Source organism: Equus quagga, chromosome 14 (genome assembly GCF_021613505.1).
Source record: "Equus quagga isolate Etosha38 chromosome 14, UCLA_HA_Equagga_1.0, whole genome shotgun sequence".
NCBI classification, from domain to species: domain Eukaryota; kingdom Metazoa; phylum Chordata; class Mammalia; order Perissodactyla; family Equidae; genus Equus; species Equus quagga.
The window spans coordinates 96,285,000-96,312,082 of record NC_060280.1 but is presented as its reverse complement, the minus strand read 5'-3'; the positions used below and the strand labels follow the sequence as shown (position 1 = coordinate 96,312,082).

The window sequence follows — 27,083 nt, the reverse complement described above, 5'->3', positions numbered from 1 at the left end:
GCCTGCGTCTGACTCTGTGCCCCAGCCTCCCCTCCCTGCATGGGGCTGGAGCCCCCTCTGACACCAGCATCACTCTGAGCAAATGTTGGCTGAATGAATGAATGAATGAATGATTGGGTGTGGTGAGGACAGACACCCGATCTGACCCCCCTGTCAGAGCACCAACCTCCCACTCACATTTCTTTGGAAGCCGGTCTGCACACTCTGCTTGGCCTCTGGGGGGTCGCCAAGTAAACTTCTCCTTTCATTCATTCACTCAACAAACCTCTTAGCCAGCCCTACCCAGTGGTTAATGAGAAACACCCTGGCGAGCGGGACTGAAACAAACTATTCTCACAGCCTTTAGGAGAGACCTTGCTGGGTGCCGCCATGAGGAGGGAGGCAGGGGACCTGATTCCGTCCCTGGGATGGTGACAGCAAGGAGAAATGGGTTTGCCAAGGCCCCGCAGCCTGGAGCCTGCAGGGTTGGCGAGCTGAAGGCGGGCACTCCTCCGGAGCTGGGGAGCCCCACCTCCACTGCCCAGGCCTCCCCGGCCCTCTCGTGCTCTGGGGAGGGGGCAGACACCACTCAGAAACAGGGCTTCTGTGAAGCCGCCTGCACCGTTTATTTAGAAAACAATTCCTTGTTTACAGAATTGGGGGGAGGAAGCCAACGGGTCACAGGAACAACCCCAGAGGGAAACGACGGCAGGGGCCCCCCAGGACCAGAGAGGGGACTCGACTCTCCTCTGCAGCCCTGGCCCAGGAAGCCCATAGAGGAGAGCTGCCATGTCCTCAGCCAGGGACCCTATCCTCTTGGCCTTCAGCAGAAGCCCGAGTGACAGGGTTGTAGAGGCCTCCTCTGGGCAGCCCTCCTTCCAGCCTTTGTGCTGGGGCATCTGGACCTGGGCGCCCCAGCATGTCCCTCTCCACGGGCCTTTCACTTTTTACTTTAAATAAATTAAAAGCGGGACCTGAACAGCCCTGGTCCGCCCACCCACAAGTCAGCACAACACGGGGCACGCGCAAGGGGCTGGCAGCTGCCCCCCACCACCTCGAGGCAGCTGCTCAGATGGCAGCGTGCAGTGGCCAGCTGGGGCCCCTCACCCCGGACGCTCCTCGGGGCGGGTGCAGCAGCGAGCAAAGCCAGCGCTGCCCACAGCACCCCAAAGGAGCCAGAAGGGTGACAGGCCCCCAAGTGAGGCCACTGGGACCCTGGGTTTGCTCAGGAACAGTGGCCCCAGGGCAGGATGGCAGGGCACCGGGGCAGCCTGGGCACTGGGGCTGGTTTCCAAGAAGGCGAACCAAGCTCCACGGCTGCCCCGGTCACGGGGAGTGTGTCCTAGCCTGGCACCAAGAACAGCCGCAGACGCCTGGAGGTCTAAAATCCATACAAACGTTTATTCCATCCCTGCCCGGGGCTGGGGAGGCTCAGGCGCTCAGGGCTGCGGCCCTCAGAGACAGCCCCCATGGTGGGAAGACCTGCAGGCCTGGGGGCTGGCAGGGGGGCTGGCTCGGTTCGGAGGTCACGGAGCCCAGGCGGGCTGGGGGCAGCCCTCCCGCCCGTCCAGGCCTAGGCCGGCTGGACTCCTGGGTCCCGGTGGCTGCCGAGGCGCCGGCTGACGGCTCCCAGACCCCAGGAGGGCAGGCAGCACCAGGGTCCTGCTCCTCTGGGTCGGGAAGACAACTGTGCGAGTGGTCAGGTTTAAATTAAACATAATAAAAATAATAATACAAAATAACAAAAGATACCCCTGTCTCAAACAAATGGCCACAAGCCCACCCACCTGCCTGCTCCCACTGGTGAGAGGGGGCAGGAGCAGGTGGCTCGTGGCCCACGGGGACACGAGCGGCCGCCTCAGCCCGTGAGTCGGCAGCGGTCGGGGGACAGTTTGGGTGTGGGGTGGGGCGCGGGGGTCCTCTTGGTGGGTGTTCCGGCCGGGCGCCGGGACAGGGTTAGCTCTCGAGATTTATTGCACTGTTCTGGAAGAGGCCTGGGGCTAAGGACTGGCGGGGCTGTGGGAGAGGCGCGGGCGGGCGGGGCGGCGGTCACCGCTTGGTCTTGGCGTCTTCTCGGATCTTCCAGATCACCAGGTGCATGCAGGCGCTGGCGTCCTCGCTGGAGCTGTGCCCGTCCACTGCAGAGCGGGAGAGGCGTCACAGGGGCGAACTCACGGCCTGCCCCGCACCCCGCAGCCCCAGCCCCAACCCCGGCCAGGCCCGGGCCCTCACCGTTGTCCTGGATGATCTGTCTGAGGTAGTCGGCCATGAGGTTCCGCAGGGAGCGCTTGTAGGGGAGGCCCAGGCGGTGCGGGAAGAGCACGGACGTGTCCACCACGGTGCTGTGGATGACCTGCGGGCGGACAGCACCAGGAGCTCAGGGCCCGGGGGCTGGCGCGTGAAGGGGCCCGGGCACTGAGCCCACGGCTCCCACCCTGGCCGAGGGCACCAGGCCCACAACAGCCCAGCCGCCCTCTGTGGACCCCAGGGAGCCGAGCCTGCGGGGGGCCGGGGTACCTTCAGGGCCAGCAGGTCGCTCTCCAGGCTGTGTCCAATGAGGATGGTGTCGGCGCTGAACATGCTCAGCAGGACGGCCTGGACGTCCCGTAGTGAGATGCTCGTGTCGGTGAGGTCGGCCTCAGTCACGCCCGAAAACCTGGTGGGAGGAGCAGGGTGTTAGCACGGCTGGGCCCGTGTGCGGAGCAGAGCGACTCTGGGGGCCCAGGTCCTCGAGGGTCGGGCCGCACCTGGTGTTGTAGTCGACGATCTCGTTGTCTGGCTTGACAAACGTGTCGTAGACGACCTGCATGTCCGTGTCCACCACGGTGACGCGTGTCAGCTCCAGACCGTACGTGGTGTAGGACTGCGGGGCGGGAGGACGCACCTCAGACACGTCGCCACAGCCCACCTCCTCCCTCCCTCCCTCGCTCCCTCCCTCTGTGCACAGCACAGACCCGACGCCACAGCCCAGAGCTCAGGACAAGGCCGCCCCGTCCCTGAGCCCTGGGGGCAGAGGTGCTGGCCTGCCCTCTGGGGGTCGCAGCAGCGTGAACCAGGGCACCCTCTCCTAAAGCCGGCATTGCGCCTATGCCCACACAGCCCGAGTGCCAAGAGGGCCCTGGCTCCCACCCGAGTCCTGAGTAAAGTGGGCCATGTGGTTCAGCATGCATGGTGTGTGTTGGGCCGTGTGGTTTGGCGTGCGTGGTGTGTCAGCTGTGGTGCACGGCGTGCGTAGTGTGTTGGCCATGGCACACAGACTGCATGGTGTGTCGGGCCATGTGGTTCGGCGTGTGTGGTGTGTGTCGGCTGCGGTGCACAGTGCACGTGGTGTACAGGGCTGTGTGGTTGAGCATGTGTGGTACGTGTCGGGTCGTGTGGTTCGGTGTGCGTGGCGTGGTGTGTGTCGAGGGAGAAGAGCCCTTCCTGAGCAGCCACTGGCGGGGCTGGGAAGCGCCTCGGGGCTGCAGATGCAACTCCCCGGAGAAAGGCTGGGCGCAGGCGGCTGCTCCCAGCTCTTAACCCGCTCTTTGTCCTAAAACCCCCACTGGCTCCAAGCTTCAGGGCAGGAGCTGGGACAGCCCCCGTGAGCAGCAAGGGCCCCGAGGGGTCTCCGCGGGCACTGGAGTGCAGCCAAGCCAACTCACCATCTCACAGTCAAGGGCGTAGATTCCCGGGTGCGCATCTTCTGGAAGCTCTTTGTCGAAAGTCTTCACAAAGCCTTCGAGGTTTTCCTTCCGGCCGTCCTGCACGTGTTGCTGGCGGGGAGGGAAGGGAAGGTGAGGGTGGGGGCCGGGCCGTGCGGGGAGGACCCTGGGGAGAGCCGGTGAGGTGGCTGGGGGCCGGGCGGTACTGAGAGGCTTCTGGGGACAGTCCTGCCCTTCCGAGGCCACTGGGCAGGGCAGACGAATCGAAGGATGGGAAAAAGGCAGCTCAGGGTGGCCCGCGCCCACCTCAGCTCTCGCCGGGACGAGGAGGCACCTCGCAGGCCAGAGACCTACCTTGGCGACCTGGCAGCCGGTGGCGCCAACAGCAGCTGAACAGCACGCGTACTGAGTCTCCCAGCCGCCCGCCACTGGAAAGAGACAGCCGTCAGGGAGCCCCGCCACACGGATCCTGTGCCGCCCAGAGAAAGTCACTGACACCCGGTGTGCCTGGGCGGCGGGGGCGGCCAGCCCCGTTTCCTGGAGGGGCCTCAGGCCCCAAGAGCGGGTGAGGATCCGGGACGGCCAGCAGACCCTGACCTGGCCTGGCCGTGAGGACACATGCAGGCGTGGACCCCAGGGAGGCCCGCTGAAAAGAACACTGCTGTGCCAGGCCCTGGGCACCCCTGCCCAGAGACAGGTCTGCAGGCGGCCCGCGCCCTCCCGGAGCGGGACCACAGTGACCACGTGAGGCAGCAGCCGCAGCCAGGACACCCCCGACTCTCTCCGAGCCTCAGACACAGAGGAAGGGCGGGCTCCCTCTCATCTGCCTTGCGCAGCGTGACAGGAAGGCCTTCTACTACTCTTGTCATGAAGACTGACAGATGAGGAGAAACTTCAGGGGGTCGGGTGGAGGGGGCGGCCCGGCCCAGCCCGGGGCCCAGGACGCAGAAGGCAGCAGCGGCCAGGCCTCACCTCGGTTCCGGCGGAGCCGCCCCCAGTGGTAGTAGCACTCCTCGTCGCGCACGCAGCGGCCCGAGGCAGCCACGAGGTACTCGGCGCCACAGCGGCAGCAGATTCTACAGGAGGCTGTGTGGACGGACAGGCGGCGGGGAGGAAGAGGGGGGGGTCAGGCCGGTCCCGGGCCCCACACCTCTCTGCGTCTGCACCCGCTTGCCCATGCTGTTCCCTCTATCCAGATGGCCTTCCCCGGGGGGAAGCAACTCACAGTCCTTGGGCTTCTTCTCCTCGGCCGTGAAGATGACGGCGCCCCCTGGGCGCTCGGGGTGCGGGAAGGGGAAGCCGTTCTCCTTGAGCTGGTCTTCGGTGAGCAGGTACTCCTTGAGGCGGCCATACAGGGTGGCCCCTGGGGACAGCCGGGAGAGGCAGTCAGCCCACAGCAGCTGGGGACGGGCCTCGGGCAGGGGGCAGCCACGGCCGATGCTGCTGGGGGGGGGCCTCTCCTCCTCTCTGGGGAGCAGCGGGGGAAGGAGCAGGGGTGGGCTGGACCCCCGAGGAGCCAGGCTCACCTTTCAGATCCTCCACCCGGGGGCTGCTCAGGCGGCTAAGCGAGAAGCTGGTCTTGGCAGCCAACTTGCCCCCCAGCACCACCTCGTGAGACACAACCCTCCGGCTGCTGGTTTCTGGAAGGGGGCAGGGCAGGGAGGGTAGACTAAAGGCCTGACCTCGTACGACCTTGGGCAGCCCCCTCGCCCCCACCTTAACTCTTGGGACCAGGAGGCTTTCAGCTGCCTGGAAGCCCCAGATCTTGGCCCGGCCGGCGTTTGCCCCCTCGGAGACGAAAGGGAAGAATTTAACTAATGGCCTCCTCGGGCTCTGCGAGGGCGGGCAGAGGAGCCCGGGGGGCCGAGGCGAGAGCAGGAGAATGGGGAGAGCCGGCCAGCGCCGCCTAATGCGCCCTTCAAGAGCCTTGGCGAGGCATCCTGGGCCCGCTCGCTCGCTGGGCTTAATGCACAGAGCAGGCCCCAGCCAGCCTCGCGCTTTGAAGAGGCCGCCTCATTAGCAGGTGCCCGGCTCTCGAGACCCCCGCTGGCTGAGTAGGCAGCTAACAGCGAGGCGAGGCTGTTGTGAGCGCGCAGCTGACAGCCGGGCCACACGTGCCCCGCCTTTTGTCTGAGACTCACGCGCTCAGAGCTGCAAAAAGGCCACCGTGAGGGTTGCGGCTGCCCGGCTCGCGCAGCCCAGGGCCGGTCCTGGCTGCAGGCGCACCCGAACCCTCCCCAGGCAAGCCCGGCCCCGCCCGACTCACTGTTGAGCCCAGGCACGGCGCTGGGAACCAGGCCCCGCAGCTTCTTGAGGGTGTTCACGGCCACACTCAGGTAGATGTTCTTGCTGGGGCTACGGTCATAGGCCGCCTTCTCCTCGTTCAGCGCCTGGGGACAGACACGCCACTCAGCCCTGTGGCCCTGGCTCGGGGCCCACACAGCAGCCTGGGGGGCAACGGACCAGGGAGACACCCCGGGAGACCGCCCGAGCGCCAGCCCGGCCCCCGTCCCGCCAGCCGGCTGCCAGCTCCTGGGCTCGCGCACCTTCTCTATGGCTTCCTGGTTTGAAGAGCAGAACTTGAGACACTCCTCAATGAACAGGTTGAGGTACCGCTGGCGGATGACGGTGGGGACTTTGCCCCCGAACTCTTTGGGGATAATGGGCTTCTTTAAGCTCTAGAGGGGACACAGAACCGCAGAGGGTGGCCGCCCCGCCTGGTCCTCTGATTATTCCTCAGAGCCCACGGAAGGCACCACGCACAGGGTGGACCCTGCTGCAAACTCTGGGCTAAATTTAGTCACTATGAGGGGTCGCCACTGGCTTGTTGGTGCAAAAAGGCGACCACATCAGTGTTGACAAAGAAGGGAAACTGAGAGCACGGGGGGCACATGGAACTCTGCTCTCTGCTCAGTGTTTCTATAAACTAAAGCTGCTCTGAGAGTGTATTAACTAAAGGAAAAACAGTAGAGGAAGTGGGAAGAGGGAAAAGCAAGCCTGTGCCGCCAGGCATGTCGGCGAGCTGGGGGTACCTGGCTCCCTCGGGGTGGGCAGGCGGTTACCTGTAAGGAGGGGCTGTGCGCCACGCGCTTGGGGGTGACGGTGGTGGTGGTCTTGGACGCCATGCCCGACAACGTGCGCGTCTTCAGGGGCTGGCTGCCCGGCTCGGGGCCATTGGGGGGCTGGCTGCTGCTGGCCTCGAGGGTCCTCTTGGCACCTGTGGGGGCTGGTGGGGCACAGGGGACATGAGTGCAGGAGGAGAGCACGCCCATCATCGAGCTGCAGAGGACCAAGCAGCCACGATCATTCAGCGTCAGCAGGATGTGCATCTTGGAGCACAGGGGGAAGGGCCGGGGTCGGGGACTAGGGCTGTGGAATGACATTAGGCTCTATTTGCTCTCGGGCAAGTCCATCGAGGGGCGGGGACACAAAACGGGGCTCCGAAGACCGGCTCAGGCAACGCTGCCGCGGGGGGGTCCGGTGAGTGGCGGGGGGCGTGGGGAGCCTCTGCCGCATGTTCCAGCCCCCGACTCCGAGGCACTGACGTCTGATCGAGGAAAGGCCTGGCTCCTGGGCTGAGGACAGGAGGGCAGGGGAGGCCCCGGCCCGGGCATTGTGACCAGCCGCCTGCCCACTGCCACCTCTGTGTTCTGCCTCCCCCTTTGATGACATCACAAACCAGCCCGTCCCACCGGGAGGAGGGCGCCCACCTGCCAGCTGCCTCCCAGGGCTCCAGGCGGGGCAGCAGGCCAGAGAAGGTGACCCATGTGTGTGGGCAGGGGGTCTTCTGTCCAGCTCTGACCCTGGGCCTGGCCCTGACGAAGGAACAGAAGCAGATGGGGAGACCGAGTGAGGCAAGAGTGGAGGGTCCAGGTCCCTGGCGCCTGGGAGGGTGGGGACCGTGGTGCCTGCAGGCCAGCTGCAGCCTGTCCTCCACCAAGGTGGGCCCCCCGGCCTCGCAAGAGGAACGGGAGGCGCTGGCTGGGCGGAACGTGCCCTTTCCAGGGGCAGAGGAACAGGTTTAGGCTGACGCAGACTTGAAAGGGAAACCAGCGCCAGGATCGAGGGGCAACCCTGCGGCTCAGGAGTGCCAGCCGCCGATCTCAGAATGCCAGACTCCCGCAGGCCGCTCGGCCGAGCTTATGCAGCGAGGGGTGTGGCCGGCACAGTCCCAGGCCATGGCGGATGACCAGGACGCCCCGAGCGCAGCAGGTGCGAGCGCGACCCCCTGAGGCGGAACTGCTGCTGAAACCCACCGCACGGCCTCTCCTGGCAGGTGCTCACCAGGTGCCCGGGGACAGAGGGCCCAGAACTGGAGAGCTTGGCCCAAAGAAGCTTCTCGGTACCAGCGAAACCAGGGGAGGGCTGAGGATGCCTGTGCTTGCAAGACCACTGTGTGAGGCACCCCCACCTCCAGGCCCTGGGGCCCAGACAGCTGACTGCTCAAGGACGGCAGCAAGGACGCCCTGGCCCCTGGGAGCTGGCCGGACGGCAGGGTCTCCCCAGCCCAGGGAAGCGGATGTGCAAGGGACACGTGCTCGCAGAGATGCTGGTGGCCCTGGCCTGTCACACCTCCACAGCCCCAGACACACCAGTGCAGAGACTCAGCCACTGAGTGCCCTGCCCACGGGACTTCTAGACAAGAACAAGTGGGGCCAAGCACCCCTGGGGGCGGACGAGGAGACAGAACAGCCCAGGCCCCTCCCCAGATCAGCTGCCCCCTGAACACCTCGCACGCCTGGGTGGGCCCTGGCACCCCAGCCCGTTCCAAGGCCAGCTCCTGTCCCTGACCCCATCCCCAATGCCTCCAGCCCAGTGCCCACACACGGAGCAGCCCCCGACAGCCCGCCGGCCTCCAGCACCCAGCAGCCTGGGGGAGGCAGGCACACCAAGCCCAGGCCGGCAGGGATGGGGCAGGAGAGCCCAGCGAGACCTCTGGCCGGGGCCTCTGAGGCAGGCAGGCGGCCAGCACAGAGGAGGCTCCGGGTCTGGGACACCCGGGGGGAAGGGAAGAAGACGCCAAAGGCAGGAGAGGCGGAGGGCCGCTGGGCACCACACCAGGCCCACGCCAGCCCCCTGCTGACAGTCGGGGAGACTCAGCCCCAGCTTACAGACAAGCACCCCGAGACCCAGCCGGGCCCCCTCCAAGCCATGACTGGCAGAGTAAGGGGGCCTGGCCCCATGCCCTGGGACTCACCTGCAGCCAGGCGGGGGTTGGGGATGTGGGCGATCCTCTTCCTCTCCCCTGGGGCCGAGATGTGGGCGGAGGACAGCTTCTCGGCTGGCCGCTGGGCAGCCTGGAGCCAGCTGGCTGATGCCCTCAGCGCCTGCTGGGCCCGCCGGTAACACACCTCCTGGGCGGTCAGGGGCCGGGCGGGCGGCGCCGGGCCTCTCCTCACAGGCTCTGCCTGGACAATGACGAATTTCAGGACTTGGCTGTATGTCGGGGGCACCCAGAGCAGGCTACCAAGGGCTACAGGCTGCTGGTGGGGCGGCGGGCGGGGCAGCAGGGCCTCCAGGGTTGGGGATGGGGCTGTGCAGGCTGCCCCCCACGCCTTCTTCTGAGCTTGCGGGTGCCCCAGCGGGAATGGGCTCGGCACTGGGAACCAGCTCAGCGTGTATGCCCTCAAACTCATGCTGCCTCACTGTCCCAGGGAGCCTGCGGGGCCCTGCTCTCCCAGGCCTGGCTTCTGAGCACCCAGGCCGTGCTCTCAGCCCTGATATAGACACAGGGTGGGAGGGAATCCCTGGGTCTGATTAGATTGGCCCACCAACCCATCCCACTTGATCCAATCTTCTCTGGACTCCAGCTTCCAGAACCCTCCTCTGGGAGGGGTCTGGTGATTGGATCAACTGGAGCCCAGCCTCCCTGTGCTAGCTCTCTGACTGCCCCCACAGTGACCCACAACTGTTCCTGTCTCCAGGCCACAGGGGAGGAAACCTGGGCTCACAGAAGTCGGGCCATTTGCCCAAGATCACACAGTGCACGTGGAGCTGGGACTGGCATGGGGCCGTGTGACCCTGCTGGAGGGCTCTGTCCCCGGGCCATCCCTCCTCTCCCTCCCCGGCACTGAGCACAACGTGAGGACTCCACGTGGGCCGCGGCCACTTCTCCGCCAGGACCCAGAGTGCCGGGAACATACCTACCAAAGGAATTCATCAGCGAAGGGACACAGGGGCCGCATCTCTGCAGACGGGGGTCCCTCTGCCTCTTGCCAGCCTCCGCCCAGGACCCCAAGTGCACCCTTACCTCCTTGCCTTGCTTGGAAAGATGAGAAATTCTCCGCTTCTGCCCAGGGAACAGAGTGGTCAGACCCGAATGGCCCTTGTCCTCAATCTTCTCTTCTTTGGGGGGCTGAAACACATGCCCATCCCTGAGCAAGGCTTCCCTCAGCCTTGGCACCCCCTGGTCTGGGCACAGGGAGGCTGGGACTCCCAGGTCCGAGAGGGCATGAGCAAAGGCAGTAAGGCTCGCTTGAGGGAGGGGCTGCCACGGGGTCCCCCTGGCCCCTCACAGCTGAGGAAACAGACTCAGCCCCCCAAGCTGAGGTCCCCCAAGGCTGAGAGTCCTGAGCCCACCTCCCAGGCCTCACTGAGGGTGGGTTCTGCGGACGTGCCCCATCCCTGCGTTCGCCATGCTGGGACCCCCACCTCCTGCTCCCCTACCTCGAAGGGGCCAGGGGCTCAGAAAGGTGGGAATGGAGGGGCTGCGATGGGCGCGTGCTCGGGGACCCAGGAGCCCAGGGTGCGACCCTGTGACCCTGCCCCTGCAAGCCGCCTGTGCCCGAGAAGGTGCAGGTTTCCGCGCTGTCCTCGCATATCCAGCTTTGCTTAAGGCGAGCTCCCTCTGGTGGCCCATGTGGGGACACTAGACGAGGAGACCCAGACAGGTCCAGGCTGGCGACAACGGTTTGGGAGCATGGAGGAGGGACGCGAGGAGACAGGGGAGGAGAGGAGAGAGGGAGCGGGATGGCGGGGTCCCAGTACCCCTATGCTGGAGGGCACCCGGATCGCTGCCACAGGAACCCCACCGGGGGCCAGAAGTCAGGGTCCTCTCTGGACAGGGCGTAGGGAGGCAGCAGGTGGCCAACGAGGGTCCCTGAATTTTGGACGAGTCAAGAGGCTGACACTGAGCGAGCACCTCCATCGCCGGCCAGCGCCGTCTCCAGGCCCAGGGAGCCTCGGGGGCGGGGCCCAGACCCTCACCTGCCGGGCCAGCCGGCCCTTGTCCTCTGTCTTGACGCTGGTGGACTCGTGGAAGATGCGCAGGCACTCCTCCATGGGGTCACAGTCGAAGTCGACCTCCTTCTCCAGGGCTGCGTAGTCCACGTCTGAGCCCGCCCCTGAGGAGGAGGAGGACGAGGAGGACGGGCCCGGCGAGGCGGGCGGGGAGGCCTTGAGGCGCTTGGGCGGCCCCCCAGCAGCCAAGAGGCCCAGGCTGGAGTCCGAGTCCGAGTCCGAGGTGGAGCTGAGGCTGGGGAGGGCGGGGGGCCGGAGTCCAGGCCCCGCGGGTCCCGGGTCCTCGTCCTCGCTCTCGTCCCCGAAGAGGTCAGCATGGCTCAGGGCCCGCCTCGGCAGCTTGGGGGCGTCCCGGGAGGTGCCCTCGTCCAGCGAGCGGGCCTTCCGCTCCACCAGCTTCCCCGCTGGGCTCAGCCGGCCCGTCCTGTCGGGCGGCAGGGGGGCGCCCCCTCCGGTGGGGCTGGGCCGTGGCCGGTCTTTCCCTGAGTTGGCCACTGGGGTGGCCGGAGATGGCTTCTTCTTGGTCCCCTGGGGCCGCTGCGCCCTGTGCCGGGGGCTGCCGGCCTGCGGGCCCCTCCTGTCCGCACAGGGCTTCTCTGACGGCTTTGCGCGCTCTCCCTCCTTCCCACGGTCTGTCTTCTGCACGCCGTCCCTGTGGCTGGGGGCCGGCGGCGCCCCCCGCTTCTTCTTCTTGGGTTTTTCCTCCTTGGGGCTACTGTGGTCCTGGGAGGCCTGGGCCGGGGAGCTGGGCTTGGCCAGGGGCGGCTTGGCTGGGGGCGGCTCGCCTGGGCCCTTGGGGGGCTGCCCGAGGTCCCCCACATCATACTGCACGGCCATCTCCTTGGTCTCCCGTGGGCCACCCTCCTCAGGCTCCTGGCCGTCCCTGGAGCCCGGCTTCCCGGGGACCTTGCTCTCGGTGCCCACTCGGGCTCTTGGGGGGCTGCAGGTGGCGGGCCTGTCACTCGGAACAACGGCGGCGTCATCGTCGGAGTCCGAGAACCTGGCGTCACAGCCGCCAAAGGGGTCACAGGGCTTCTTGGGTGCGGGCGTGTAGGGCTCGCGGGCGCGGGCACCCCTGGGCCGCTTGGGGGCCCTGTCGTCCTTGGAGCCGGCCCTGCCGAGCAGGCGGGCGGAGAAGTTGGACAGCGGGTCGTACTCCAGGTCTGTGGACGGCTTGGAGTCATCCACCACGTACTTGCCACTGGGGACGGGGCGGCTGTACCGCCGAGGCTGGCTCACAGCCTTGGGGACGTACTCCAAGGCGCCACTGCCCCCTCCACTGTGGCCCTGAGCCCGGTCCAGAGAAGCCAGCGAGTACTTGCTGCCCGGCTCGGCAGGTGCAGCCAGAGGGGTGGGCTGGTAGGTGGCATCGGGGCTTAGCAGGCTGCGGCCGCTGGGGTTGTAGTCAAAGGACAGCGAGAAGGCGTCCTCGTCCAGGCTGGCGGCGGTGCAGGCAGCGGGGCCGCGGGGCGCCAGGGCAGGGGCCTCAGCAGAGCCGTGCTCGCGGGCCGTCTCCAGGAGCTCCTGGTACCGCCGCTGCTCCAGCTCCACCTCGGAGCGCACGGCCTCGATGGCTTGGTTGACCAGCTCCAGCTCCAGGATGTCCGAGCGGGGCGTGTCCTCTCTGCCCAGGGCACCATTCTCCCTCTGCACTGGGGGCTTGGGCAGCTCGGGGTTGTACGGGTCATAGCCAAGTCCTGAAACAGGCAGAAGGGGAGATGGCAGTGAGCAGGCCTGCTAAGGCGACCGCATTGCCTCAGCCTGGGTGCGACCCCCGGGGCTGGCGAGGAAGAGCAGACAACCAGCCTTCCAGAACCTACTGGGGGCCAGGCCTCCAGCAGACTCCCACCAAGGCTCTGCAGCAAGTCAAGGTTCCCAGAGCACCCCTCCATGCAGGCCTCACCCCACAGAGGCTGATGGCGGGGTGAGGGGCGCTGACACCGGGCCCCAGAGAAGGCCACTGGGTCTGGGGACTTGCTGGGGCAGCTCGTGGAATGTGCACGACAACCGGCGCGGGTAGAGCCTACAGACAGGACCATGGGATCCCAGGAGCTGGGGTGAGGTGGCAGTGGGCTCCCCACTGGACCTGGCCCACACGGAAGCCACCCCGAGCTCCTTCCTCCAGCCAGGGAGCAGGGAGGATGCCCACAGAGGGCCTGACCCTCAGGCAGGGCACAGAGACGATGGACGGGGTGGGGCTGGGGGCGTGCAGAGCCCCCAGGCCGGCCTGCCCCGTGCAGGGCTCTGCGGCGAGGGCGCCTTGGGCTCCGTCTCACACGCTTTCTCACCCACAGGGGAGTCCACCTAGCCATGCGCGTGCCAGCGACAGGACAGAAACCACTGATGTGTCCAGTGCGTCAAAGGGGTCCTGGGTGGACGACGGACACCCACACAACACTTTGAAGAGAAAACGAGAGAACCCCAACCGTGGTATGAGTCCGTGGGCATGCAAAGGGAAAAGGCGTCGTACGGTCAAAGAATGTCACCGGTTGGAAAACACAAAGTGTGTGGAGGGCAAAGCGGGCGTCCTTTAATGTCCCGAGGGCGGCGGGGGACAAGTCACTCCTGTGCCACTTAGCTGGTTCTAGGGCATATTCTGCGAGACCAGCGCAACCCCAATGACCCCAAGGCCACCAACGTCGGCCAAAAACTCACAGGAGACTCACTTACAGACAGAGGTGCAGAAATTCTAAATAAAACGTGAGCAAATAAAGCCCAAGGTCCGAAAAAAGCATTCTACACCACCTTCCAACACAGCAGGTTCCGATACCCCGGAGTACAAAGAGCCCGTCCCCAGAAAGCCCGTCAGGCGTGGTTGGGTACCACCGCTGAAGTGACACGCAAGACTGGATGCCCGGCGGGCGGCAGCAGAACAGCCCATTCGCCCTGGAGCCTCCAGGAGGACGGCCTTGCCCGGGCCTGGGTCCAGCCCAGGGGGCCCGCTGGGGACCTCTGAGCCCAGAACTCTCAGAGAACATCTGCGCTGTGGGAAGGCACCCGGGTGTGGCGACGGGCTCCCGCAGCCAAAGAAACGCATGCAGCATCATGTAGTGAGAGTGGCCACTGCCTCCCGACGGGCCGGCCTGGGTGCCGGGGCCGAGGGCCAGGCTCACTGTGGGCACCGGCCAGCTCACACTGCGGGCTCTACTTCAGATTACATTAGAAAAGAGAAGGGAGGTGTGTGTCTACGGCTTGGAGCACCGAGGACACACCAGGGCTGTGGGCATAGATGGGGGGCGGCGGGAGGGGGTGCTGGGGGCTCTCCCCGTGGGGCGTCTGCACAGCACCAGGCCAGTGCCAAGGCAGTGCTGGGGAGCAAGCATTTCAGGGTCCCCATCTCACAGCTCAGGATCAGGACGCATGGCCACCCCTGGGGAGGTACAAGGCGAAGGGACCACCCAGAGGGAAGGCTAGAGACCCCAGCAGCAGGATGGAGGGCCGGGCTCCCAGCCCACCCAGACCCACAACAGGCCCAAAGACGGCTGTAGCAGACCCACCTCTGGGCAGAGGGCAGCCGAAGCCTTCCCCTTCCCCCCTCCGCCTGAAACCCTGGGACCCAGACCCAAGGGAGGGACGGAGCGAGCAGGCCGCAAAGGCTCTGGGGACCGACCAGGTGTCTAGGTCAGAGGTGGTCCTGTTTCCTAACTTGGAGCCCCGCACTGGCAGCTGTTTTCTAAGGGCAGTTACACCGGCCCCACCCCTCCGGCCCCAGGCAGCCCAGGAACCCGGCGCCCCGTCAGGTGGGAAGCGTGGGTGCACTTGGGGAGCTGAGCCGCTCGGACTCTAAGGTGGGTGTCCAGCCGAGCACAGAGCCCCCACAACTGAGCATCCAGGAGCCCTGTCAACACGGGGTATGTTCAGCCCCAGGCGGTGGCTGGCCCCCTGCACCATAGAGCAAAAGAAACCACCCTACGCGGGCTCGAAAAGGTCAAAGTCAGGAGCCTGCCCCTCGGGGACCTCAGTCTCCCCGCAGTGCTATGGTGACATGTGGCTAGGTCACCAGCCTGGGGGACTCTGGACTGTTTTAGAAGCTAAGAGCACACAGACGCCAGGCACTTGGCCCCTGAAGCGGGTGGGTCCCGGAGGCCCCGCTGAGGTTCCCTCAGGCTTCTGGGGGTCAGGGGACAAATGCAGAAGGTCGTCGTTCGAGACACCTGGCCCCTGCTCCACCTGCTTCGGGGGGCCAGGTCCCTGGGGGCCTGTCGCAACTGGTGAAGCCACTCTAGAACCTGTGTGTCAGCTGCCTAGTGCCCCAGGAGCCCTGCCCGCCCACCCATGGGGGCGCGTCAGCATGTGGACAGGCAGGGGACCCTCGAGGCGGAGTCCTCCAATTCCTGGGAGCGAACGTGGAGGGAGCCGAATGGGTGCTCCTTCAGGGGTGCGTACCAGGTACACATGCATGCATTTGGTAAACAAGGTTAATTGGGCTGTTTTTGGGCAAAGGGATGACTAGAAAAGCCCCCCAAGGCCCGGCTGTGGGGCTACACTTCCAGGGGCTAACTTCCCCTCTGCCCCGCCACGGGGCAAGGAGGGTGCCAGCTGCTGCCCGGCTCCAGGGACACCCACAAGGCAAAGGGCCTGCCTGGCGGTCACTTGAGGGGTTCCCCTTGGGAAGACCCTTCCCCGCCCCACGGCCCACCTGGGCCCGGCCATGCTGGGTTCAGTGCAGGCAGCAGCCAGACACCCACCAGGATCTGCTCCGGCTGCAGGAGAGAGCCAGCGCCGGTAACACGGGCAGCTCTCTGGGGACCCCATCCTGACACCCTCTCCAACCGCCAGCTTCTGGCGCAGGCATGCAGCAAGGCAGAGAGCAGCAGGCCTGCCTCCCTGCCTCCACAAGGGGAGGCCAAAGCCCCAGCTCCAGGGCTGGGGACGCTGAATTTGAGAACCCGTGGGGGCCCATGGAAGGCGAGACAAACAAGACGGGGCAGTGGTCCTTTCCGAGTCCTTGGCGGCCAGCTCCAATCTCTCCGAACCTTCCCTCTGCCCAGAAACGCCCTGGCCTGGGTCCGCTGCGCCCCCCTAAGCCCCAGAACTGCTCACATACCCGCTGCACACGCCCCAGCTACACGGGAATTAACGACAAGCGAACACAACGACAAGACAAGACAGCTGCGCGGGGGAGGTGCGCGACCCTGCTGTGCCTGACTCCCTCTCCCCGGCCCCACGATGAATGCGAGGAGGCGCGCCAGGCCTCCCCGATCTGGTCTTCACACTCGCCCTGCCCGTGTGAGCCCACCTCACCAACGGCAAGACCGGGTCCCGGCCAGGGCTAGCAGCTTCCTAAGCCCCGTGTGGCTGTTGAGAGGTCTGTCCAACCCCAAACCTGGGTGCTCCCCACCCACAGGGAGACCTGGCACTGACTTCGCAGGACTGGCCGTCACCCATCTGCTTCTCCTCCTCCTCCTCGGCCCAAGGCCCAAAGATGACAAGCACCCGACTGCACGGGGGTCTCGCCCCCCTGATAAGACACCGGTGGGGACTCACTCCTCCAACCCAGGTGGCGGTCACAGCCTGCGACCCTGAGCAGGGGCGGTGGGCACGAATGGGGGAGAGAGTCCTTGCTGCACCAGAGATAAGCAGGACACCGGGGCTAGTCACGTGGAACGACTGGACCCCCTGCCCCGAGCTGCCTACGGGGCAGAGGCCTAGAAGGCGGAGGAGGGAACCGAGGCCACGGTGCTGGAAGACGCCGCCAGTGGCCGTCACGGCTCGGCCAGAACGCAGGGCGGGAGGCCAGCCGGGCTCACAGGGTCGGAGCACCCCCGACCTTGGGATTTCGCAGACAGTGCCCCTGAAGGCCGGCCTCCCCCCAGTGGGGGCAGAGTAGCCCCTGAGGTCCTCAGGGGGGCCAGCCTTCACTCCTTTCCTCCAGGCCCAGAGTCCCTGCTCCTGGGGGCCTCCCCTCCACCCCCCAAGCAGGACACCCTCAAGCCCCACTCCTGGATGTCTGGCCACCCCCAGTGGACAGGCCAGGAGCCTGAAGCCCAGGGGTGAAGGCACCCGGCCATTCACTCATTCTGGACCGGGGGGAGAGCCCCGCGGCTGCCTGGGTTACCCCAAACACCTGGGGAGAGAACCGAGGTGGCTCCTGGGGGTGGGTACTCGAGGGTACATGTGAAGGGACGTCAGAGACATGTCCCCGGCTGAGGCTGGGTTGTGCCTGGAGGAGCAGTGTCTGGGGGCCTGCACTTCCAGGGCAGGAGGATGAGGCCAGAGGAGCCCCCCCAACCCCTCCCGCGACCCTGGATTTCGAGCTTCATCTCAGCTCCAAAGCCCCCAGCAGGGAAGCAGCGCCAGGCCAGGGCTGGGGGCAGGAGGCGCCACACAGCTGGCTCTGGGAAAGAAAAGCCGGAGGGCCCCCGGCAGACCTGGACCACCACCCAACTCGGCCCCTCCGTACCCCTGGGCGCCACCCTGGGCATCCTCCGCCACAAGGCTGCCCGGCTGCACGCCCTCCCTCCGAATCCCGATCCCCAGGAGGACAGGGCAACACTGTCCTGGAAACACCCCCCGCCTGGTGCCAAGCAGCCAGGATCACGACTGCTGGGAGCTCCATCACACTTCAAAACTGCAGGGCGGCACAGAGTGAGGACGGGGAAGCCACGGTCACAGGGCCCACTGCGGCCACTGGGAACAGGGCACGGACAAGGGAGCCTGGGGCTGCGGGGCCGGCCTCTCCTCTGCCCTCCTCCATCCGCGCAGACTGTCCGCGGCACACAAGTCACTGTCCGGGTCTGGATAAGGACATCTTCAAAAGAGAGTTCTCTCACTCTTTCTGGCCCCGGGGCACTTCCGATTCCCCAAACCCGTCTTCCAGTGGGTGGTTCTGGGGCCACCTTCCTCCACAGCAGAGGTTCCTGGGAGGCCCCCAGCACCTTCCGGTGCTCCGAGTGAAGCCAGGTGGGGGTGCAGGCCCCAGCCAGGGGAGATGAATGCTGTGTCTCTCACAGCATTCTGGATGTGGGACCAAGGCAAGGGGGGGCCAGCCGCGTCCCCTAAGAAAGAGCCTGCACGCCAGGTCACACGTGAGCATCAGTAGCTTTTATTAGTTGACCCTGCACACAGGCACTGAGGAGGGGGGGACGGAGGGCTGGCCTTCCAGGTGGGCCAGTCCCCTTCCACGTTCATGTCCACGCTGGCTTCCCGCCCAGAGCAGGAGAGAGGGCCACGAGGCCTCTGTCTCAGCAACTCCTCCAGGCAGCCCTCCCACATCCTCCCGGCGGAACCAGGGGCCTGAGGTGTTTGGGTGGCACAGTGCTGGAACCCGGTGCACGGGGACTCTGTTCCCGTCTCCTGAAACAGTGCCCACGATGCTAGTCCTTGACGGTCCCCTGGGCCACTCTGCCAGAGACAGGTCTTTCCAGACATGCGACTGTGACGCGTGACCGTCTGCTGGGCAGGGATGGACCTGGCCTCTTGGACACACAGGGACAAGCATCACCAGGAGGGACCTGGAGTGAATGCAGTCCCAGTGCCCCTTGGACACGCCCTCCCCATCACCTTCCAGGCCCTGCCTCCCCCTGTCCCCTGCGGTCCAGCAGCTCAGCACGCTGACCCACTGGCTCTTCTCTTCCCCTGGCCTTGACCGAGCTGGCCAGCACAAATGTCTGCAAAGGTGTGTGGAACGAGTGAGTGAAGGAATAAATGAAATACCGCCCAAGAGCCACGGCCCCTCGATGCCTCGAGCACATCCACTCCCGTGGACATGGGCCTCTGTGGTGATCAGAAGAGGCACCCCTGCAGGACAGACAGCTCCTGGCAGCCACATGGAAAGGTAACGGGCTCCCCGTCTTTGGGGTGGACCAGCCAGACCACGGTGGCACTCCCTGGGCCTGTGCTAGAGAAGGACAAGTTACAAGTCAGTGTGACAACAAGGACCCTTGCCAGGCCCACTGGGGGTGGGAGTGATGCTGGGGGGCAGCCTCTCCTTCCTGCTCCCACGCCCCTCTGAACCACAGAACATGAGAACATTCCAGGCCTTTCACTGCACGGTCTCCCTGCCCAGAGTCCTGGATTGTGCCCCATCCGCCTCTAGCACCAGGCACACTGCTGCTCATCCTCCAAAGCCAAGACGTACCCACTTGCTCGGGGATCCTCGCCCAGCTCCCCTGCAGACACAGGTGCCAATGGCTCTCTCTCCTGGACCCAGCCCAGCTCTGGCTGCTGGGCAGCCCTTCTTGCTTCCAGGGCCCTGTGCGGTCCATAGACACGCGCTGGAGTCAGACAGTCCCAGACGAGGCCATGCAGGGCCCCGGGGCTGGCTCCCAAGTTTACAGACGACCCTGAGGCCCAGGGCACCTGTGTGTCCCGGCCAGGGCCACAGCTTATGAATGGCCAAGCCCCAGACCCAGACTGTGGCCCCATCAGCCCCCCACCCTGTTCTCTTCCAGCAAACGAAGCAGCAAGCGGGAGGGCGGCTCCCCAAGAAACGCCTCGCTTCCAGGCCTGCCTGCCACCCACGCAGCCCACTGTGGACCGGCGCTCCACCCCACCCTTCCAGAAAGCTCAGTGCCCAGAGGAAGCCGCCGCACTTATTGTCCTGAAATCACTAGCACATGTGCCTGCTTCCTCAAAGGGCGCAGGCTGCCCCCGCAGGAATGTCCGGAGACCCGGCCAGCACGAAGGAGGACGGGCGGCCAGGAGGCCCCACTGCTGCCTGGCCCTGCATCGGCCCTGAGCAGCTCCCGTGACCGGCAGCTCCTCCGCTCCTCCACCCCTTCTCAGCGTCCCGCTCTATGCTGCGAGTCAGATCCCACCCACCCGCGGCCGGGTGGCGCAGCGGTTAAGTGCGCACATTCCGCTTCGGCGGTCCAGGGTTCGCCAGTTCCAGTTCGGATCCTGGGTGCAGACATGTCACCGCTTGGCAAAACCCATGCTGTGATAAGCGTCCCACGTATAAAGTGGACAAAGATGAGCATGGATGTTAGCTCAGGGCCAGTCTTCCTCAGCAAAAAGAGGAGGATTGGTAGTAGTTAGCTCAGGGCTAATCTTCCTCAAAAAAAAAAAAGATCCCACTGACCAGTCCACTGACCTGCACGGGGGGGCACAGAGTAACAGCCCGAACGCCTGTGCGCCCACCACTCTGCTCACCCCTAGAAGCCCAGTTGTAAAGGGGCCTCTGAGGGGCCGGGGGCGGGTAGAGGACAGCAGGGCAGGAGAAAGAATTTCTGCAGTGCAACCACGTGACACACAAGAGGCCCACACCATCACCCCATTTTGCAGAAGAGGCAACTGAGGCCGAGGTGGCAACAATGACCAGCTGGAGACCAGGCTGGCCCCTCCTGGGCCGCCTCTTTGCATAAAGGCCTCCGCTTCGGCTCCACCCCCCTGCAGGGGCTGACCAGCCCTGGCACCCCCACCTCCTCTCTGGAGCCCCTGGAGGACTCGGGGGAGGGGGGCACACTCAAACACCCCGCACAGGCCTCCCGAGCTCCTCCCAGACGGCTCCACTGCCCCGGCTGACCCAATCCAGGAGCTGGGGCTCCCTGGCCTCTGTCCCCGGGCCCTGAGGAGCTGTGGGGAGCTGGTGCTCTTCTGGGCTTCTGTCTGTCCCCTGTCAGCTTGGCCCACTTTCCCATCCCGTCCCAAGGACACACACAGGCCCAGTGCTGGGACACTGACCAGCTTCCTCAGTCTCGCTCGGACCACTGACATTTGGGGCTGGATAAATCTGTGCGTGTAGAGAGAAGCGGCCGTCCCGGGTACTGTGGGGTGTGCAGCAGCATCCCCCGCCCCCACCTACTCGATGCCAGGAGCTCTCCCAGTCGTGACAACCACAGATGTCCCCAGACATGGCCCAGTGTCCCCTGGGAGTCAGGATCGCCCCCATGGAGACCCACTGCTCTACTGATGGACACTAAGCACAGAATCCTCAAGTATCAAAACAGTTCTATATGCAAACACATCCTTATTTAAGTGGCGCGGACCTGGATCGGGCGAGAAGGCAGGTTTTTAAAGCTCCCCAGGCCGTCCAGAGGGGCCGGGCCACCAGAGGTGGGAACCACAGGGCTGGGGACAGCCTTGCGCCTCACTGGGGACTGTGGAGCCTCAGAAACTAGAATCCAACTTAATCGGCGCGGCAGGACCACAACCACAGGAAAAAGACACAAAGCCTTTTGTCACGAAGCCTGGGCGGAGGCACGGCACGCTGGCAGGACTCGGGGCAACTCACAAAACATTTTTCTTTTGACTTTTTGGTATTCTCCAATGTTTTAAGATAAACACTACCCTGAGTCCTGGAAAAAAGTGCTTTGAATGGAGAGTGGCAACGTGTGCGGGCTTCCACCAGCTGGGACACTGCCCCCGGAGAGAAGGGCTGCTTCTGGGCATGTGGGACGGAACCACAAAGAGAGAGCCAGTTCTTTTCACACCGGGAGCCGCGGTCCGTGGTGCGTAAGAGGGGAAGTCCGTGCTGAGGACATCTACAAAGAGAGGACTGCTGTGGAAATCTGCCGCACCTCCCCTCCTCCCATCTTCACAGAAACGTCACCGACAAGAGAACAAGAGAACCACCCACCCACCCACTGGTGGCGTGAAGGCTCCTCAAGCTTCAGTCCCCTGAGCCTGGCACCCGGCCCCAGGAGGCGGAGCCGCACCTGATGCACAGCTCTCTGGGAGGGGCAGCGGGTGATGCTTGAAAACAAAGTGGCCCCAGCAAGCATCGGCCTAGGACCAAGGGTCTCACCCGGGGTGATCCTACTCCCAGGGGAAACCAGGTGATGTCTGGGGACATCTGTGGCTGTCATACTGAGGGTGCTCCTGGCATCAAGTGGGTGGGGGCCAGGGATGCTGGTCAACCCACCCTCCCCAAGGCCCAGGATGGCCCCGCTGTCTGCAGTTTCCACTATTCCTCCAAGCAGCTTCAGAAGCTCCTACCCCGACAAAGTGGGAGGCCCCGCTGGCCCGACCGAAGGCCACCCTGACCAGCAACTAAGGAAAACAGTCCCCGGGCCTCAAGTGCCCTGCCAGGCCCAGGGACACCAAGGGCAGCAGCACTGTCTGCTGGGGCCTCCCCTGCCGCCAACGCCCTCCCTGGAAGGAGGGAAACAAGGCAGTCGCTTATCTGGGAAGGCGCAGGGCTGAGGGAAGCATATCCTTGTTCCGTCTGAAGGAACCGTCACAGGGCGGTGGGAAGCCCCCCCACATGAAATCCACTGGCACCAGCCCCTGGGGAAGCAGCTGAGGGGCCGCACACCCACAGGTCTGCTCTGGGCAGGGACACATCGGGACGCCTGTCCCTCCTGCGCCACGTCAGCTCACAGAGGAGCTAAAGCCCTCACTCTGCGGGCAGCGCTCGTTTCTCCACTCCGTCCTCCCTCCCCGGCTGCTGCGGCTCTGAGCAGCTTCCCTGGAGAAGCAAGCCTGCCTCTCGGGGCTCCAGACCCCACAGGGCAGCCGAGGGCCTCATGTGAGGCCCGGCAGGGGAAGGACACCCAGGGAGCTGCTGCCACCACTGCCACTGCCACACAGCTGTGGCCAGTGCTTCCATCCACCATAAGCCAGGCCTCCCCTCTGGCCTGCCCTCAGGTTTCAGTGCTCAGGTCCTATAATTCTCTCTCTCCCAGGTCTCGCTGTCACCTGCAGCCCCAGGACAGAGCACTGAGCCCAACAGAGCAACTGCGCCCAGGCGAGTGTGCCCCACAGGTGCAGGGCACTAGGAACCGGCAGGAGGGGCTGAGCTGGGCGGGGCCTGAAGGCCTGAGTCGACCCCGCGTCCCCACTTACCAGCCATGCATACACAGCGAGTGGCTTCCCATCTACCGGTCTCAGTTTCCTCATCTGTAAAACTGGGACAATCAGCCCCGCCACTGTTTGAGGGTCACAGATAGGGAGCCTGCCCACATGTGTGCGGCCATAACTGGGCACTCCATGGCCAAGTTTGGAGCGGGCATCCTGGAGCCCTCACAAGGAGCTGGACGGCTCAGGACCCCTGCCTAGTTCCTCCAGGCTTCAGACTCTGCTGGAAGGCTCAGAGGCCAGCAGCCCAAGGTTGGAGGGGCTGGGCCACACAGAAACCCCCAAGTCCCACCTGCAGGTTGCTCCCAGCCAGAACCTTAGCACCCCTGCCAGCTGCTTAAAAATGAGCCCAGGCAGACACGGCACCGCGGCTTGGCCCGTGCACATCTGGGCACAAATGGACCCGGCCAAAGCCTAGATGGCTGCAGCCTCTTCCAACCCAACAGGAAACCAGGCTTGTCAGAATCTGGAGCAGGGGGAGCTGAAAGGGAGGAAGAGGTCTGGGCACACTCTCCCCAGGCCTCCACAGGGGGCGGCCCCAGGAACATGCCACAAAGGAGGAAACAGAGGGTCAGAGAGACCCCACAGCAAGAAAGAGGCTGAGCTGGGATGTGCCTCTGCCTCTCTGCAAGGGTAGGCAGCGTGCTACCCCAAGGTAACCAGAGACCTTCCCACCACCAGAGATGGTGCAAAAGGCACATGCAGATGGCCTGGGGAGAGGGGCAGGGAAAGCAGGGCACGCGGCACTATATCCCCAAATAAGGTCCCAGAAATGACCGTTTGAAAACTAACTGGCCATTTGTGATGTAGAAAGAAATGAAAAGACTGGACATGAAAGGAGAGAAGAGAGATCAATGCTCCAGAACTAGGAAAGCTGGGAGGCGACACATGGACTCGAAGACAAGTCAGAAGGTCAGGGCGACGAGTGTGGTCCTGCCCTGTTTGTGCCAACGACGAAGACCCCAGAAGTCAGGGGGCTCTTTGCAGAACACCACGTACGATGCAGATGAGTAAAACACTGGAGTCAAGAAACTTCACTTCAAGAGAAGAAAAACAAATCACACAAGGCGGGTGCCACCACCTCCGAGGAGGATCCCGCAGGCCCGCCCTTCCCTGCCAACTCCCCGGCCCCCCCCAGAGCTGGGGGTCAGGTCCGACCCGACAGTAAGGACCCGTGGGCACATCTGTCTGCCCCCCTCAACGGCTCTGCATGCCCAATGGCCCACACAGGTGTGGAGCCAGACAGTGAACGCGCCTTCACCCCCAAGTCTTCAGTCTCAGCTTAAACGCCACACCTCCGACAAGAAGCCCTGCCTCATCCCCCGCAGCTCGCAGGAAACCCTGCCATGACGCTGGCCATCCCCGCTCCGATGGACGTGCAGTCCACTAGCGTTCTCTGCCCAACCCAAAGCTGGAAGCCTAGCCCCCTCCCGTCCCGGTCAAGTGGGTTTGACTTACTCCCCCTCCAGTCGCGTCTGACACACAGAGGGGGGGCTCCGAAATAAGAGTCTCTTGACTCCGCCATTGGAGACAGGGGTGGCCACGACCAGAGGCGCGGCCCGGGGAAGCGGCGAGGAAATGAACACGGGCGGCCACAACACTCGGGGTCGGGGCGCGGCGGGAAGGGTCCCCCCGGACGCTGGGGCGCCAGTGAGGGCCGGGGCGGGAGGCCCGAGCCTGGCCGCCAGCGTTGGCGCTCGGCCTGCGTTCACCCTCCACCCTCGCCGACAGCTCTGGGAGGACATGTCCTCCCGTTGTTTACATTCCACACTCGCGGAAACGGAGGCTCACAGAGGCCCCGCGACTGGCACCGGGCCCGGGGTGGGGGGGACCCGGGCCCCGGCTGCGGGGACGTCGCCCGCGAGGGTGCAGGGAGGGGGCTGGGCCGGGAACGGGGTATCGGGGAAGTCCTGGCGGTGGAGTCCAGCCCCGGGCCGGAGAGCCGAGCCCAGGGCGGGCAGGCGGACATTACCTGCTGCGGGGGGCGCCGCTCCGCCGCCGCCACCGGGCGCGCCCGGGCCCCGGGCCCCTCGGTGCCGGAAGTGACAGTAAGGCCGCCGGCAGGGTCCCCCGGGCGCCCCGGCCCAATAAGGGCAGTCGATGGCCCGGAAGAAGCCGGTGGAGCGTAGCATGGTCCGTCCCGCGGCGGGGCCCCGGCCCGGAGCCGCCCGGGCCCCCGGGCCCTCACTGGCGCCGCGGTCGCCGCCGCCCGCGCCTCACGGACCCCGCCGCCGCCATCTTGCTCCGAGGCCCCCGGAGGCCCCCGGGACGTCGCCGCAAGGGACCCCGGGAGCGGCTGCCCGCAGCACGCCTGATCAGAAACGCCTACTCCCGCGGGACCGAAGCGGGTTGCGGACCCATGGGCCAGGACAGGTGGCCGCGGGAGGAGGGATGGAGGGAGCGGGCTGCCCTTGCTGCGGCCTCCGGGAGCCGCGCTGGCGCCGCCGCCCAGCCGTCCGCGGCGGCAGCACGGCCATCTTGAGCCCCAGGCCCCTGCGGCGCCTGGGCTGTCCACGGCGCGCCTGACCAAAACAACCCTCAGGGCCCGGTCACGGCTCATTTGCGTTTAATTTGCGTCTCATTAGCATGTCGCCCTAAAGCGCCCTCTGCTGGACTAGGCGAGTCCCGCGGGCGCTTCTTGTACCCAGGAACCCGCCTCGGTGACCCCGTTCACGCTCTAAAACTCAGCTCCGCCCTGGTATACAGTTGGCTCTCAATAAGTGCTTCATTTCTCCCACCTGGGCTCTTGTCAGCAACCGAAACCTCAGGTCCCCAGGAGGTGTCCTCTTCTCATTCTCTTATCTGTTCACCAAGTATTGATCGCCTACTGTATACCAGGCCTTGTCCGAGATGCCATGCTGAACCTTATCGGATTTATCTACTCATCAGATGACGGCCATTTGGGTTGTTTCCGCCTTTTGTCTACTGTGAATGGTGCTGCTGTGAACATGCGTGTGTGTGTGTGTGTGTGTGTGTGTGTGTGAGCTCCCGCTCCGTTTCAGTCCTAGTGTTTAAAATGATGTCAGTCTGTTTGCAACTCCCAGCCTCTCTGGGAAGAGCTGGCCACCCTGGGTCCACCGGCTGGCAATCGCCAAGGACCCCTCCCCCCACTGTGACCTGGTCTTGACGATGCTAGTGAGGTCACCTCCGGGCTCGCACTCCTTGAGCGCTCCATCCATGCTCGCTGGCCTCGGTCATTCATTCGACAAATATTTACCAAATGCCTCCTACGGTGCTAGAAACATCGGTGAAGAAGGCAAGATCCCCACCCTGGTGGAGGGGAGCTCTAGATGGGGAGACAGACAAACCACAGCAAATAAGTAAATGAGACAGTACGACGATGCAAGCCAGAAAGTGCTGTGGGGGGAAAAGCAGAACAGGGTAGGGGGCTGGGAAAAGGGTGGTCCACCTAGTCCTAGGGAAAGGTGGAATTCGAGCAATTCTGAAGAAGGTGCAGAGGGAACCAAGTAGGTATGAAGTGGAAGGGCATGCCAGGCGGAGGGCACAGCCCATGCAAGGGGCCTGGGGCAGGACCAGGCCTGTGGTGTTAGAGGAACAGCAAGGAGGCTGGAGCAGAGTGAGCAAGGGGGAGAGAGGGAGGAGGGGAGGGCAAGGAGGGGACCAGGCAGGTGTGGGAAACATCCCAAGTGTGGAGTTGAGGGTGAGGTCCGGCTGGCGATGGATTTGAAGGTGTCATCGGCACACGGCGATGCGAGTGTGCCAGGAGCACAGAGATGAGGACCTGAGCCTGGGAGGAGGGAGAAGAATCCGGGAGGGTCAGGGGTCTGCATGCCAAGGTTGCATCCAGCAGGCAGGAGGGGACATCCTCGAGCTGTGGGAGTGTGTCCAAGGGACTGAGGGGCAGGGCTGCACGCATGGACCCCACATTCCAGGAGCCCTGCCACGAAGGGGCAGAGAAGCTGGCCGACCTGGAGTGGACAGGGGTCCGGGGAGCGACGTCTGCGCGCTTGCGGGGCAGAACCCAGCAGACAAGGTGAAGCAGGAGCGACAGGGATGCAACAGGGAGGGGGTCCTCGAGCAAGGGCGAAGGCCGCGTCCCCAAGTCGGGGGCGACCTCGGCGGCCGCAAGGCCAGGACCCTGGGGAGAGGTCAGCGGGAGCCAGCGCGGGCGGTGCAGCACCAGGGGCGGCCACCAGATGGCGGGACCTCACCTCACCTTCCTTGGGGCGAGAAGCGGGGAAGCCCCCGGGAGGGTCTGCGCTCCCCTGGACCGCAGCCCCACCGGCCTTCGGGGCTCTGGAAAGCGCTGGAATCTGGGGTGCATTTTTCCTATGAGGGGTTCAAAGCTCTCACCAGCTTCTCAATGCTCCTGGGGACGCTAAGCCCCCTCACCAAGGGACTCCTGCGCTCCCACGCACCAGGTGAGCCCTCCCAGGTGGGAACAGGCACAGAATAGGCGGACCGCACAGAAGCGGCCAGACCACCGGGCACAGGAGCCGGGGGGGGGGGGGGGGGGGGGGG

The 27,083-nt window shown here is 65.1% G+C and overlaps 1 protein-coding gene across 2 annotated transcripts; it reads right to left on the bottom strand.

The window, feature by feature from the left end:
* Positions 1–1,361: 1,361 nt before the first annotated feature.
* On the bottom strand, positions 1,362–24,874 carry REXO1 (RNA exonuclease 1 homolog). Of its 2 annotated transcripts, XM_046638034.1 has the most exons (17): positions 24,574–24,874; positions 10,830–12,559; positions 9,874–9,978; positions 8,821–9,031; positions 7,334–7,438; positions 6,686–6,849; positions 6,170–6,301; positions 5,890–6,013; positions 5,150–5,263; positions 4,849–4,986; positions 4,596–4,709; positions 3,978–4,051; positions 3,624–3,734; positions 2,727–2,842; positions 2,497–2,635; positions 2,212–2,332; positions 1,362–2,117 (listed from the first exon to the last, which is right to left on the bottom strand). In XM_046638034.1, the coding sequence occupies exons 1-17, from the start codon at positions 24,731–24,733 to the stop codon at positions 2,029–2,031; spliced, it is 3,747 nt and encodes a 1,248-aa protein (XP_046493990.1). In that variant the 5' UTR covers positions 24,734–24,874; the 3' UTR covers positions 1,362–2,028. The 2 variants fall into 2 exon arrangements, with proteins under 2 accessions (XP_046493990.1, XP_046493991.1); XM_046638035.1 differs by lacking the exon at positions 7,334–7,438 and having other exon boundaries at positions 24,574–24,873.
* Between the last annotated feature and the right edge of the window lie 2,209 nt (positions 24,875–27,083).

Excerpts from the sequence above, each read along its gene's own strand:
- REXO1 (XM_046638034.1), bottom strand. The coding sequence starts at position 24,733 with ATGCTACGCTCCACCGGCTTCTTCCGGGCCATCGACTGCCCTTATTGG. Across the intron at positions 7,439-8,820 it reads CAACCCCCGCCTGGCTGCAG|GGCCAGGCCCAGGGTCAGAG; the intron begins GTGAGTCCCAGG and ends TTCCTTCGTCAG. Across the intron at positions 5,264-5,889 it reads CGCCGTGCCTGGGCTCAACA|AAACCAGCAGCCGGAGGGTT; the intron begins GTGAGTCGGGCG and ends GCCCCCTTCCAG.